A 14,090-nucleotide genomic window follows, 5' to 3' on the forward strand; every position below is an offset into this window, starting at 1 on the left:
AACTTGATACCAATGGTGGAGAACTTAAAACAGCCATGAGGCACATGCATTTCTTACTACACTGGAAACATTCCAATCACTGGAGACTATTATGAAATAAAGAAATGGTTAACTTCAGGAAGCTCAAAATAAACTATTGTTTTCTTCCATATATATTTTCAACATTTAAATCAAGAAACACAGCTCCCAGCTTGGGAAGTTTATACACATAAACCAGCTCTTCCAAGAACTGTACAAAATATTGCAGTTTCCATTTCCATCTGTATGAATGTCACCATGAATCTCCTGGCAGCAAATTCTTTAACCTTTATCATATGAAAATAGGGGAATTTTAACCCCCATACTATAGAGCTGCTAGCCAGTCTTTAACTTAGGGGTTTACAGTTTAGTGGTATGCTACTGCAATGATACAGCCAGCTGGATGCTGCATAAGCAGCAACTCATGGTTGATAAAGGATAAACAAGGTCGATATATTCTAAATATAAAATCAAATCATAAATACAAACATGTCTTGGGTAACAAGTGAAGATGTCTAGCTACTTCAAAGAACTACTTCTACAAGGAACATGTAGCTACTGTGCAAATTAATGGTAGAAACAAAAATATGAAAAACATAAAACTATTTCTACTCACCATCCATCGAAAATAGGGGTAAGGAACACAATATTACATCTCAGGATATCTATGATGAATCAATGCATATTATTAATACTTCATTATGTATGAAAAATTAAATTACAGTCAGAATCAGATTAACTTTACATAAGCCTTTCATATAACAATGATCTGCACCAATAAAAACGGATGAACTCTTCTCTATATTCCACAAAAAATACAAATATCAGATGACTCATAATATCATGAAATAATCATTATAACAAGTTATACTTAACTAAACTTATTAAAAAAAATGGGGAAAAAATTTTAATCATAAGGGAAGAGTAATAATAATGCAAACATTAAAGCATTATTTTCCCACATAAAAATAAGAGCTTTCAATTTACACCCAGAAATGTGATGAATTTCAATAAAAGTGGACTTCAGTATCTGTAAACCATATTTTGCTTCCAGTCAGATTCTATACGCTATAATAACAATAATGATAATAATAAAGAGTTTATAGTTCATAATCTGTTTGATGTCAGTATAATGCATGATATTTAATTTACAATAGATAACACTATAACCTTCAGCACATACTTACACACTAAAAACAAACTGTCTCCTGAGAATACAGCTGTGATTCAGGTTCCATATATAGGGTGTACACTGATAGCTCAACATTCTGACAAACAGCATTTTGCTAGGACACCGGGGGGGGGGGGGGGGGGGTGTTTTACAAATAAACCAGACCAATATTCTGGACTGATGACCATACACTCCAATGTGGATAGGGATTTTTTTTTTGTTCTTCTAAAATTGGACCACATCTCAATATTTGTTCTAGTCATTCTTCTTTTCTACTACAAATTACATAGTATTTTGATCACATTTGCCCATTTGCATACATTAAACTTGTGTGTTGAAACAGCACCACTTGAACAACAAGACTACAACAAACAGTATTTGCGGAATGTTACATTTCTCACTGCTGATCCAAAGCAAAGGTATTTTATTTGAAAGAAGACTGCCTGGAAATACAATCTAAAAAATTTGCTCTCCACAAGACAAATGCCAACATGAACTATGACAAAATTGTCAGATGACTAGATGAATACCATTATTCCTTTAGAACCCCCAAAACAAGTGTAATAACTGTATAAACAAGAAAGAAACATGTATGAAGTATCAGATTTCCATAATTTAAAACAAAGAGCAATGAATGGCAAATAGTATTTTAAAATATTTTTATAGAAACAATAGAAAATACAAAAAAGTGACAAGTATTTTATCTAACATCAGTTAAGTAAAGAAAAGATCCTCACATATATTTGGAATGGTACAATCTTCTTATACTGATATTGTGTATAAAAGGCAATGAAATTTGCAGGTAACATTATCTACCTGCTTTTAATTTCTTAATCAACAAGGGAAGCAATTTACTATACTGGAATCATGTTAAAAAAAAACATGGGCTGAAGATGACTGTCCTGTAGGTTGTAGCACTGTGTAGTGTGGTAGAAGTTTGCGTCTGAAATACTGGTAAACTTCTACCACATTACACAATGCTACAACCGAAAAGACAGCCATCTTCATGCTCTCTCTCATGAGAACCTCAAATCGTACCTAAAATTGGCTGTACGCATATCTCACAATGGCCATGCTTCCTATCTCTCATACCTTTTCTTTATTGATTTAGAATTTAAACTATTGTAAAGATTTACTGAACACAAAAGACAATACCTAACCTACAACAAATATCTATATGCATTATAAATACTGTACAAACATTAATTATCAGTATCTGCTAATATCAGTAACAAGACTATTGCACAAATGCATATGGAGAGTTGTTTTAATATGATTCTAAATGCATTCACAACTGTGGCCAGGTTTTGATATGGAGTTTGGATGTGCCAACTAAATTATTCTGAATGATGTGCATTTTGAAGTGCACGCAACATATCCACAACTGTTCTAATACAAAACCAGAAAACTACAGAATCTACAGAAATCTGCATATTCAGAATTGGAAATAAAACTGCATATAGCATGTCTTCTTGACTGTGTTGATATCACATGGGATTAAAGTATCATTACTGTACACATCAATCACATGAAAGAATCACAGACAATCGTGGGGACCAACAAATTGCCGACTGTAAGTGTATAAAATATATTTTTTAAATTCCCTTTATTTTATTTACGTTATTTCAGAGCTTTAAATGTAATGCCATTATATTACTCGTCAATTTTTGGGTGCTGGGAACGCACGTCATTGACTTCCCATTGATTTACATTATTAAAGAAAGAGGTTCAATTTACGCTGATTTCGATTACGCCGGTTCATCCAGGAACACATCCCCGGCGTAAATCGAGGGCTACCTGTAGTTACAATGTGGAATTCTTTTTTCGTAACTTTAATTAAAACTGTGATCACATATAGAGTAAATAACAGTAAACAGTAAAGCAGCACATGATTATTACTGTCTTGTTTTTCTTTTTAATTTCCTTGTCAACTTTGCTATAGTTGATCATTTATTGGATTGGCCACTGTATTCAGCAATCAGTCTCCCCTTTGTGTGGCAGACCCTAAAATTGCATACCACATATCCTAAATGAAAGTGTGTTAGGAAGGTTAACTTAGGCTAAAAAACAACTACAACACTCAAAACATTCTTTTTATTTCATCTGTAAGACTCAAAAATTAATTCCAGAACTCAAAAACCTTTAAGAACAAGAAATATAATTACTGCAATCTTAATCTGCAATGGAATGTGCCTATATGTTAAAAGAATTGTATTTTTATAGCATGATTCGTTCAGACATTTAAAAGAATGACTCGTAAGACTCAGCATTCAGTATGATGACCAATTTACTGACTATTCACTCAACTAATCCATTTTCATATGACACCAACTACTGTTTAAACAATCAGATAAGATTACAAAGGAGATTAATAATAAAAACGTTTCCTTTAGTTTATGGAAGATGTTTCTTTCAAGTGATCAATTTTCAATTGTCAGAAACTATAAGAACCAGCAAAATAACTGCTAGAATTATATCAAGATGTCAGAAAGTTTTCTAGCAACCGATGAAACCATTTTGTATATATTAACTATATTTTCTTACATGGAATAAAAGAAGAGTTAAAATCGCAATAACACTGTTTTCATATGAAAAATACTGATAATACTGTATTTGACTCTACACCAAAAAACTGCCTAGTGTGTGCATATGAACAACTGTCCACACCCCATTTCACATGGCCACTGCTGTCAAAGCATAACACCCCTGTACACTCTCATTCTTGAACCACATGCAATTAACCAGAGGCCCACGGCATTAGATTCCTGACAGGAAATAAAAAGGAAAAACAAAACATAAAAGGCATTGTGTGAACTAAATTACAATACAATTAAAATTAAGCTTACTGCCACATACACACTATAAAACACCTTTTTAATTTGATGTAGCATGCCACTTGTTTGCTGCTTGTCCAGTCAGTCTGCCTTGCCAGTAATTATTAATTGTACCAAACCGGTGGGATCACGGTAATATGAACATAAGAACTTTAGAAACAAGTTTCAAATGCAGAATGTTAATAAAACATTGCCAAAAATGTGATTTTTACATCTGAATTGTAGAAAGTTATACATTCTTAACAGTATATGCATAAATAGTTGCTACAGATTCCTGTTCTCATGAAGCTTTGGTAAAATCCAATCAGAAGAACAATACGCAACAGGGTGGAAGTGTGGGGTGGCCAACTGTATTAGTGTGCTTCTTGGCTGGTTTCAGCCGGATCAAACAGTACGGAGCCAAGCTAACAGGAGTTGCCAAATACATCTTATAGCTGAGTGAGGTGGTTCAGGACAGATTACCAACAGCTAAATTGTAAAATATGTTAGCATTGAACTCTTTGTGATACAAATGTCTCATATTGCTGTGAAGTTGCAACTGGTGGCTTTGGCTAAAGGCTGTCCCCATCCTGCATTGTGATTGGCTCTTGTTATGTCCCAGTGAAGCTTCATAAGAAAAGTAATGAACTTTTACAAACTTTAATTAGATCAGACATTTTAAAGACAAAAACCATACGATCATAACCCATGAGTTTGGAGAATTCTGAAATACACTGACAATACGCCCTCCTTATCAGGAACTGCCATACACAATCACCAACTGAACACAACATTATAGAGTGTTTCAGCACCATTAAGCATTCACTTGGTCCTGTCATATTCACAATTACACCTCATGAAACACACTGAACACTATTTCTCTTCTTGTACCATATATACTTATGGTTCCAGCCATTGTAAAACCTTTCTAAATGTATATCTGTATTGAGAAAAATATCACTTTTCTTTGTATGTAACTTCTCTTCCACAATCACCTTCATATTGCCCAATAAAAACATGACAATTGACCGTCTTTATGACAAAGCCAGTGATGATCACTAGATACCACTGGTTCCCTGTGTCTTATAAACTGTGTAACACACTGGTCTCACTTTGTCTAAAATATTTCTCCTGCTAGCTAAAGACTAGAGATTCTCTCCTAAATCTTTACTTCTTAGGCCATTAATTTTGGTAATATAATTATTATAACATACAGCTTTTAATTTACATTGATTTATCAGTTACAGGGAGCTCCTAAGATCAAAATTTATATAGTTTCAAAAAGTACTTGTAGCTTTCAGAGATAATAAAAAAATTATGAAGTCTGCCTGGATACACACAACTCCACATTCTCTTGAACTGGTTCCCTCTTTCACTTATACAGGTTGAATTTTCAAAGCCAGTCTTGTACAACTTTTTAATGTATCTTGTGCTGGTCCTCTTTCAAGCAATTGCTATGGAAATATAGTGCTAGTGCAATGCATGTTGTGCTTTAACCAACTAACAAATAGTTGCTGGTTTCATAGCAGTCTTTGTATAAATATTATAATGCAGTAGTCATGTTCAGAAATGAAGGAATGGAATAAGGCATAGGATGATTTGTGGGGAGGCACACCATTTCATGGCACTTACAACCCAAGAAAACTAGTTCAAACACCAGCAAGAGTACAAAATAATGACAAATGTTTACATGTAAGAGGATATAATAGTTCTTGTGCATAACTCCCAGAGACAGATACGGCCTTGTCTCAACATTTACATAGGATACATCTGTAACTTCCACATGAGAAAAAATGTTTCTTGGACACAAACCCAATTCCAAAACTCGTTTCCTGTGAATTTTCAAAGACTGACAATCATCAAATGCCACAACTATTATTACAATTCATATTATATTGCAAGCTTTATCTGCAAGAGAAATATTTCATCCAAAGGGAACATGAGAGATGGCACCATTGACGATAGCTAACAGGGATACAAGTACATTTCCAACACTTGCCACTTCTGCCCTTAGCTACATTTGTATTGCCCTATGCAGATCTATCAATTATTTTTATACACACATTCCCAACAACCAATGAACTGTATTACAAGGAGCTGTTCTCGTAGCATCTTCATGCAGCTCCATTCACACTGTGAGAACTGGTGACATTGCACCACTAGTTAGGGAAAGTTTAACAAGGGAAGGTACGATTTGATAATCTAATTGCAGCCTAAAGATACTCCCTATCTTAGTGGGTGGCACTTAGGCAAGAATGCTGTGGCAATGCCAGGCTCACAGCTATTAAGAAGAGATACAAGGATAACACTTTGGTAGTCCCTGCTCTGGACGTGTTCCCGTCGTAATAAGTACCTGTATTGCTGTGATCTATGGGGCAAAGATAAATGGGACAAAAACAATTAAAAATAAATAAGTTGGATAAGAGGTTTGGAAAGGAGGGGAGGGAAAAAAGATGTCAAAAATTACATATATAAACAATGCATACATATAATAGAAACAAACATACCTATACTTTTAATATTAATTTGCATATTAAAATATTGAAGAACTTTGTGAATGTACATCAATTATGGATGCCAAATATGATGAAGAATGCAAAGGTATAATATCTGTAAAATAATTACTTCAGTTTTAATAAGTATAAGTCTTCACAGGAAATTAGCCACATAAGGTGGCCACAACTGACATTTTGAGAGCTGTCTCAGTCCTCATCACCGTGGATCTGAAGTGCCTACAAAGCCCAGAATGCCTATGAAGACTTCACTGAATTAAGTCACCATAAAAATTATAGACCATATGTAACATTTCAGGTCAACATGGCTGTCACATAGTAATTGTTATCATGTATGAGTATCTATTACCTACAATTTCATTCCTTACTTAAATGTAAATTTCCAAAGGGCAATGTCATACACATATTAAAAAAATCTAAAGAACAAAAATTGTTGTAGTTCTGTCAGACAGTTTCACTAACTTATTACCTGTGTCCTGTGTTAGAAATGGAGAAATATTTTATACCAGAAGCTGCAAATGGCTTCACCAAATGTAATGTTGAGACCAAAAGAATTATTTTCAAGTGTATGGAAACAACAAAGAGCTATTGAAACCATTATGAAAGAAACCTCAATTTAAATTAAATAATTCAACTACCTGCATCTTACAAAAAAATGGTATCCTCAAAATTTGAAGTCCCACATTAGTTCTTGTGCATACACATGTAATGGAAAATCTTATATGGTTCTACTGAATCCATAATGTATGACTGAAATCACTGTCCCATCCACCTGTATTCACCAGCCCATCATGTACAATGCTCTGAAGCAAATTGTTTTCTGGACATTATGCATCATCACAAACTTTCAGACTTCATCTACAATGCTCTGCTTAAATTTTCAAAGTGTACTTACCCCTGGCAGTCTTGATGATAACCTCCCCGGGCAAACTGAAACCAATTTTATTGTGTGCTCGAAGCTCTATCTTGTAGTATGCATCAGGAACGAGATTCTTCAGCACATACATTGTGTTCTCTGTAGATGAGATGTCCTTTGAATCACATGGATAACCCATCTCTGTCCACATTCCATCTACCCGTTTGACCTGTTTTCAATGAGTCATTATTATTACATAGTCCCTTTCATCTGATACAAATATGCAATTAGAAAATTATTATAAATATGTCTGTATGAGCATCCACTAATGTCTGAAATGAGAAGAAGGTGCACTCCAATCTTTTAAATGTGTACTTTATGAATTTGAATTTTCCTGATGTTCATTTGTTGCAGAGACATCCACTGTTGACAATGCTAATAAACATAAATATATCATACTTCATTAAATAGTAGCTGTAACATTTTTTAAGTATAAATTACAGGATTTATTCACAAAATAAACGTTTTATAAATGAACTACTTTCAACAAATATAACAAAGTTCAATTTGAGCTTCATATAACTGTAAGATAAGAACTACATGGGGCTGATATGGATAGTTGTATCCAAAGTATGTAATATTTTCATGTGCCTGCAAAGATTTATAAGTAGATACATATTTATAACCATAAATATTTAGTTTTGACCCCCCTTTGATAAAGTAAGGCATGCTGCAGGTGAAAAAAACGTTGTGGAACATTGTACTAGTACAAGTAATCAATAACTGTTACAAACGTTTATATTCATAACATACTACATGACTCAGCTTACTGATTACAAATACAACCATAATGAAGATTAGGTTTATTTCATTTAATTCCTAAGTAGAAAATCCAAATAATATGTAACTTAAATTTAGATTTACTGAATAGCCAAATACAGCATCATATGATAGGCAGTCAAAATCAAAGCAAATGTAAGAATACAGGCATACTAGCTGGAGCAAAATGGCATAAATATTCAAAATGCACACACACCCCATTCAACCAAGTACACTCATAAAAGTGTTACATAATGAATTTGACTTCACCTACTCGACAGAACTTGATGGTATATTGATCAATGGGTTCACCATTGTGAGCAGGAATTTTCCACGTAAGCTCATAGCGACTTGAGTATGGTGACATGACAACACCCTCTTCTTTAGTGTTTGTCAGAATACGAGGCTCTTCTGGGGAGGATCTCTTAGGCATGGTGAGATGTTCTTGGGCCGCCCAATCCCCAAACCCAACATCATTCTGAGCAGCAAACTTGAAGTTGTATGTTGTCTGTGGCTCCAACCCTTCCAGGATGTAAGGAGAATCTGCACAAAAACCATCAAATCTGTTGGTAGCCTTTCCTTTCAGCATATTTAAGAGAAGTTATATTTATGGTATCATTATGTCCACATCTAAAGTTTGCAGTAAAAGTCAGTTTTTTTATAGTTCTTATCATTCAGAGGAAAAAATCATGAAATGAAGACTCATTACATGAAAACATACAAAAACTTATCTAGATTCAGATGAAAGGATAATATTAAAACAAATTTAGGAAAACATGGTTTGGGGGATGTGGACTGGATTCATCTGGCTCACAACAAGAATCAGTGGCAAGCTCTAGCAATAAACCTTTGGGATCTATGAAAGGCGGGGAGTTTTATTTAACTAGCTGAGCATACTACTAGCTTTCCAAGAAGAATCGTGCTCCATTGTTTGTTAATTAAAGGCAAAAACTGCCCCAGAATCACAAATGAAGCTCATTTCACATAACCATTTATGCCACAATAATTTTAATTAAAGATGTTTATATTCTATAGTACTGAAACAGCATGCCTATATTACTGATAATTTATGCTTGTTTAATAATTGCAGAAACCCATATTTCAAATTGACACTTAACTGAGAGTGATTGGTCATAAGTGTGATTAAGGAGCAGATCTAAAGGGAAAAAGAAAAAATTAGATTTACTTTAATTGTCAGTCAAGAAACCATGTTGCAATTTACATAAAACAAATCAATTTGTAGAATAAGTAACGAGGGTACATCCTTTATTAGCTTCTACATATCTGGTCACTGTAGAAATCTACAAACAATATGATTCTCTGTAGACAAGTTGCTTCATTATACCCACCACTAAAACATGGTTGGTGACCATAAAAATTCATAATGAAATTTATCAGACTTTACTGAGCAAAGTATCCATACCAATTGGCCATGTTTTGTTTTTTGCATCTCTCCAATCCTGTCTGGCTTCCTTGTACAGAACACCATAGTTTCGTGTGGGAAGACTACCATTGTCAGCTGGTCCAATGAAAGAGAAAGTTATTGTGGTTGCTGAAACATACCAAAGTTGGCAATACAAAGAATCATTGATGATATCATAAGTGAACACACTCTTATACTGTCAAGCCTAGTGCACAACAGTTTTATACAAAAGTTAATGACACTTATAACAGAAACCTCTGTAAGAAAACTAAGCAAAGAATTCTTTAAAATCTAATATTTTGCTGGTTGTGTAATCTCTTGGTGTGCATGAAAATCAGCTTATAAAAATCTTCTTACAGAACACAGCTAAAACTCAGACAGGAAAACATTAATTGTAAATTTAAAGCTGGAAACTCTTATTTCTCAAGTTGAAATTATTTTAAAACTTTTCCTCAGTTTGGCTACAACAACATTTAATATGTTAAATATATCAAGACAATTTTACTTCTGAAAAACTGCCACAAAGAATTAATACACTCCATTTACCAGTGATCACATCTAGCTTGGCCTGCAAGATCTCTGAGGGACGTTTAGCCTCCTTCAAAACAATCACATGTTCAGCTGACCCATGCTGATTTACTGCCTTACAGGTGTAGCGACCATAGTATTTCCTGTCAAGTGGTGTTATCTGAAATATTATTAAATTACTTGATTATGGTCAGGCATTAACCAGCTTTTATATACTATGCATTATTTACAATACCAAAGGGACCTGGTCAAATAAAACCAATTCAGCTCAAGGTTTGCAGTTTAGCAGTAGACCCCCATCTGACTTCCCAGACAAAACAAAGCTCCACATAAAGAGTTAAAAAGGTCTGTTCTTTAAGATTTGTCCCGATTATCCATTGGCCCCATTAACCGGAATCTACTGTAATCATAAGCCAGATGAGCCTCATTCACATTCTCAAACCGTTTCTTTACAAACATTATTTAAAAACTATTTCACTCACCTGCAGTGAACTCCATGGTCCTTCACCAAATTTCCGAACATTCATATCAACAAACTTCTCATTAATTTCAATATTGTTAAGACGCCATGTAATAGTTGCATTAGGTATTGATTCTGCCAAACACGTGACGTTCACAGGGTTGTTGTGCCAACTCCATGCTTCATGCATTGGTGTACTTGCAAAAGAAGGCTTAAATTCCACTGTCAGATGACCATTCTTGAATGCCACACCTCCCTGAGAAGGATCAGATAATAAGGTGAATAATTAAAGGTGTCCGACAATGATATATTATAATAAATAACACTCTTCTTTTGTCCACCATCTAAACTATGAAATCATGTGAGCACTATAATGCTTTGGAAGCTGTATTTTTGCTTGTCTTCACATAAAAAGGGGAAAGAGGACAGAAAGCCTATCTGTTGGAGCCCTGGTTGAGCTAGTCCAAGAACTGAACTCAGTGCACCTTTTGAAATACTGCAGTAGTCTCATAATTGTATAATTAAGATAACAGACAAATGTCCAACAAGAACAGCTTTACATAAGGTAATATGTTTTCTAATTGACATAAATGGAATCTGAAACAAATTTCACTACAATCTGTCCTAATAACTCAAAACCTCTCATATATTTATAATCATAGAAGAATATCCTGCCAAGAAAATAAATTTTCTATGTGTCTTTCACAACTACTTATCTGCGACTCCCAAATTTGGGGGTTCTGCAAAGAGCCAATCCATGTATGCAGACAAAAGCAGTCAAGGTCAATTGTGAATTGAGTATTATATGTTTTCTGCATTCTTAAACTAGTTATAAAAATATGTATATAAGTGAGCATAATAAATAATAGACAATTATAACCTAACAACTTGCCTCATTTATTGCAATGCATTCATACAGGCCATCATCAGTACGAAGAATGTTTGAAATTATAAGGGAACCAACTGTTTCTCCTCTCTCAATATCTAAAGTATTCTCCACAACAATGCGATCATCTTTCTGAACTCCAAGCACAAATCTGTCAGATGACGTCAACTTTCTGAAAGTAAGAAACAGGATACTTGATGCCACTTACAGTGTAATACACAAAATGAGTAAGAACAACTTACCAGAGCATTAATTAAAAACATTTTATTCAGTATATGGTACATCACCTATCACCTGAAATACTTTTACCAATTTGCATCTACACATTTGCGTCTTGCACATCAACTGTACAACTCCGTAACAACATTATAATTACTATCATAATCATCAATATTAATTCTTTACATGAAGTGCATGGAATAAATGCCTACAAAGCTGATCATGTGTGTCTGTTTGTCTGTCTGTCCACACAATTCAACTTCAGAACTACTGGACAGATTAGGATGAGATTTGGTATAGGTGTCATGCCACTGGGAATGGCCCCAAAATTGTGCTTTTGAATGTTCTACTATTGGTAATACCAACACTACGGAAGAACATACTTGTGAGGAGGAGTAAATACTAATGCCACTTGCAGTAAGGCCATACATTGGTGTATGGTGAAAACATATTTGGAAAATACAAACTATGGAAAATTATTCTTTGTAATATGTAAAATAAAACCATGAAAGCTGCACGGAAGAAAACAGAATTCAATCCTGTGACTCTGTGCATAGAAGTCTGAGCTAATGTGCCTTATGATGTATACTTACGACTTGAAGTATATTTTAAAACTAAACTTACCCTCGATAACTGGTATAATCTCTTTCTAATAATCCCAAATTTGCAAAGAATGCATGCATGTATTCTGGTATGGAACATACCTTTATAGTCTTGTTAACTTTTATCATCCTTACCTAAAGGTAACAGTGGGCATAGGTCTGCCTGAGGCACTACAGGAAAGTCTTGCCTGTTTGTTAGTCGGGATGGAGATATTCTTATATGCGACAATACGAGGCTTCAGAGTAACATTTATCTTCAAAGCGTGCTCAATTTTTCCTGCAGCATTTGTAGCAACACACTTATACCCTCCGTCATCATCCTTGGAAACATCCCTGATTGTGAGCACGCCTGTGAGTCTATCCACAGAGAAACGATCAGCAGTTGTTAAATCTTGCTGGGTAGATGATTTGATCCACATAAATGTTGGTGGAGGTTTCCCATGTGCTCTACACGTCACTGACGCAGTTTCAGATTCTACCATTGTCACTGATGATTCCATTTTTTCAAATTTTGGTGGTATGTGGACCTATAAGAAACAGAAAATAATTGCTACATGAGAATTTCAAATCACAAACCTGGCTTCAATCAATACTGTTGACACACAACCTTGACAGTGGGTAGAAGTGGAAGTGAAAAATTCAGGAATACTGCATAGTACAAAAAACCTAGGGACAGCCACAAATAACTTGGTATAATAATAAATATGTTTATATGCAGATGATTTTCATCATTATAAAGTGTTTTGAAGAAGAAAAAAATCATCTGCATTATTTCAAATATCACAGAACTGAACTGAAATAATATGCATTTTCCCGTTCCAAATTTAGAAAAGACAATCACAAGGCAAGTTGTTAATAAATTATTGCTGTTACAGAATCGACAATCAAAGTGTTTTATAAAATTCATAAATGTCGTCACAAAAGTAAATGGATGGATCCTACTATCAGATAGTTCACTCTCTCACAAAATCTCAATGATGGATTTTAAAATTACTCCTTTATCTGCACATTACTAAGTAATTTTCTTTCCCATTGGTCTCTCTCAAATATGATCCATTACCAAAACGTTTTCCTTTTATAAATGAAACTGTAGATAGGTGCAAATAGCCTTAAAACTGGCCCACAAACAAACATTCTAGAACAAACAAACAAATATTTTAGACCAAAGTGTAGAAAGAATCCTTCCTATACATAAATTTCATTTTTGGTTTAACAACACTCATTAATTAATGGCAAAAAAGAAATCATTTCAGACATGCTTCACATGAGTTATACTTACCTCAACACGAATATTTCTCTCTGAAAGTTCACCAGTGTCGATTACAATAGCACGACATGTGTACATGCCATCATCAGCTTCAGTTACATTCTGAATGAGTAAACCATCTGTTTCAATAATGTAACGGCCGCCAACCTTTATTGGGTCACCATTTTGCAGCCAGTCTACCAGAGGAGCTGGTTTTGCTGTCACCTTACACCGTACCTTGTAATCTGACATGAGAATAGGGTACTGCTCTTCTGGGGCATCTTCCCATGTTATGGCAACTGTATCACAAGAAGGTTCATAATTTTAAAACACTCACTGCTAAATGATATTTTTTATATTATTTTCCCAGTTAATTTGATTCATAAAATTATATTAATAAGAAGAAAACATAACTGAAATTCAACAAGGAAAGATTTGTATAAAGAAAAGCTTTCGTGGCGACTGCAGTTGATGAAAGGCTATCGAGTTACAAGCGGTGTCAAGAGGCTGAGTGGTGAATAAACCATATATTCTGC

General features: G+C 34.4%; 1 protein-coding gene across 8 annotated transcripts in view; it reads right to left on the reverse strand.

Moving 5' to 3' along the window:
- Positions 1–14,090, reverse strand: part of Fas2 (neural cell adhesion molecule fasciclin 2) — a 184,206-nt gene that overhangs the window by 16,854 nt on the left and 153,262 nt on the right. For 6 of the 8 annotated variants that reach the window (XM_022063216.2, XM_022063222.2, XM_022063221.2 and 3 more), the window contains exons 4-11: positions 13,588–13,853; positions 12,444–12,835; positions 11,494–11,659; positions 10,624–10,857; positions 10,160–10,301; positions 9,614–9,742; positions 8,465–8,733; positions 7,411–7,600 (exon numbers count right to left, since the gene is read on the reverse strand). In XM_022063216.2, the coding sequence (XP_021918908.1) occupies positions 7,411–7,600; positions 8,465–8,733; positions 9,614–9,742; positions 10,160–10,301; positions 10,624–10,857; positions 11,494–11,659; positions 12,444–12,835; positions 13,588–13,853 (1,788 nt within the window). Of the gene's footprint in view, positions 1–134; positions 6,371–7,410; positions 7,601–8,464; positions 8,734–9,613; positions 9,743–10,159; positions 10,302–10,623; positions 10,858–11,489; positions 11,660–12,443; positions 12,836–13,587; positions 13,854–14,090 lie in introns of those variants that run through there. The other 2 variants (XM_022063223.2, XM_087344981.1) reach the window with 2 other exon arrangements.

Source organism: Zootermopsis nevadensis, unplaced genomic scaffold (genome assembly GCF_977971745.1).
Source record: "Zootermopsis nevadensis isolate Lab colony 2312 unplaced genomic scaffold, Znev_1.0 Znev_ptg000008l, whole genome shotgun sequence".
Lineage (NCBI taxonomy): Eukaryota > Metazoa > Arthropoda > Insecta > Blattodea > Termopsidae > Zootermopsis > Zootermopsis nevadensis.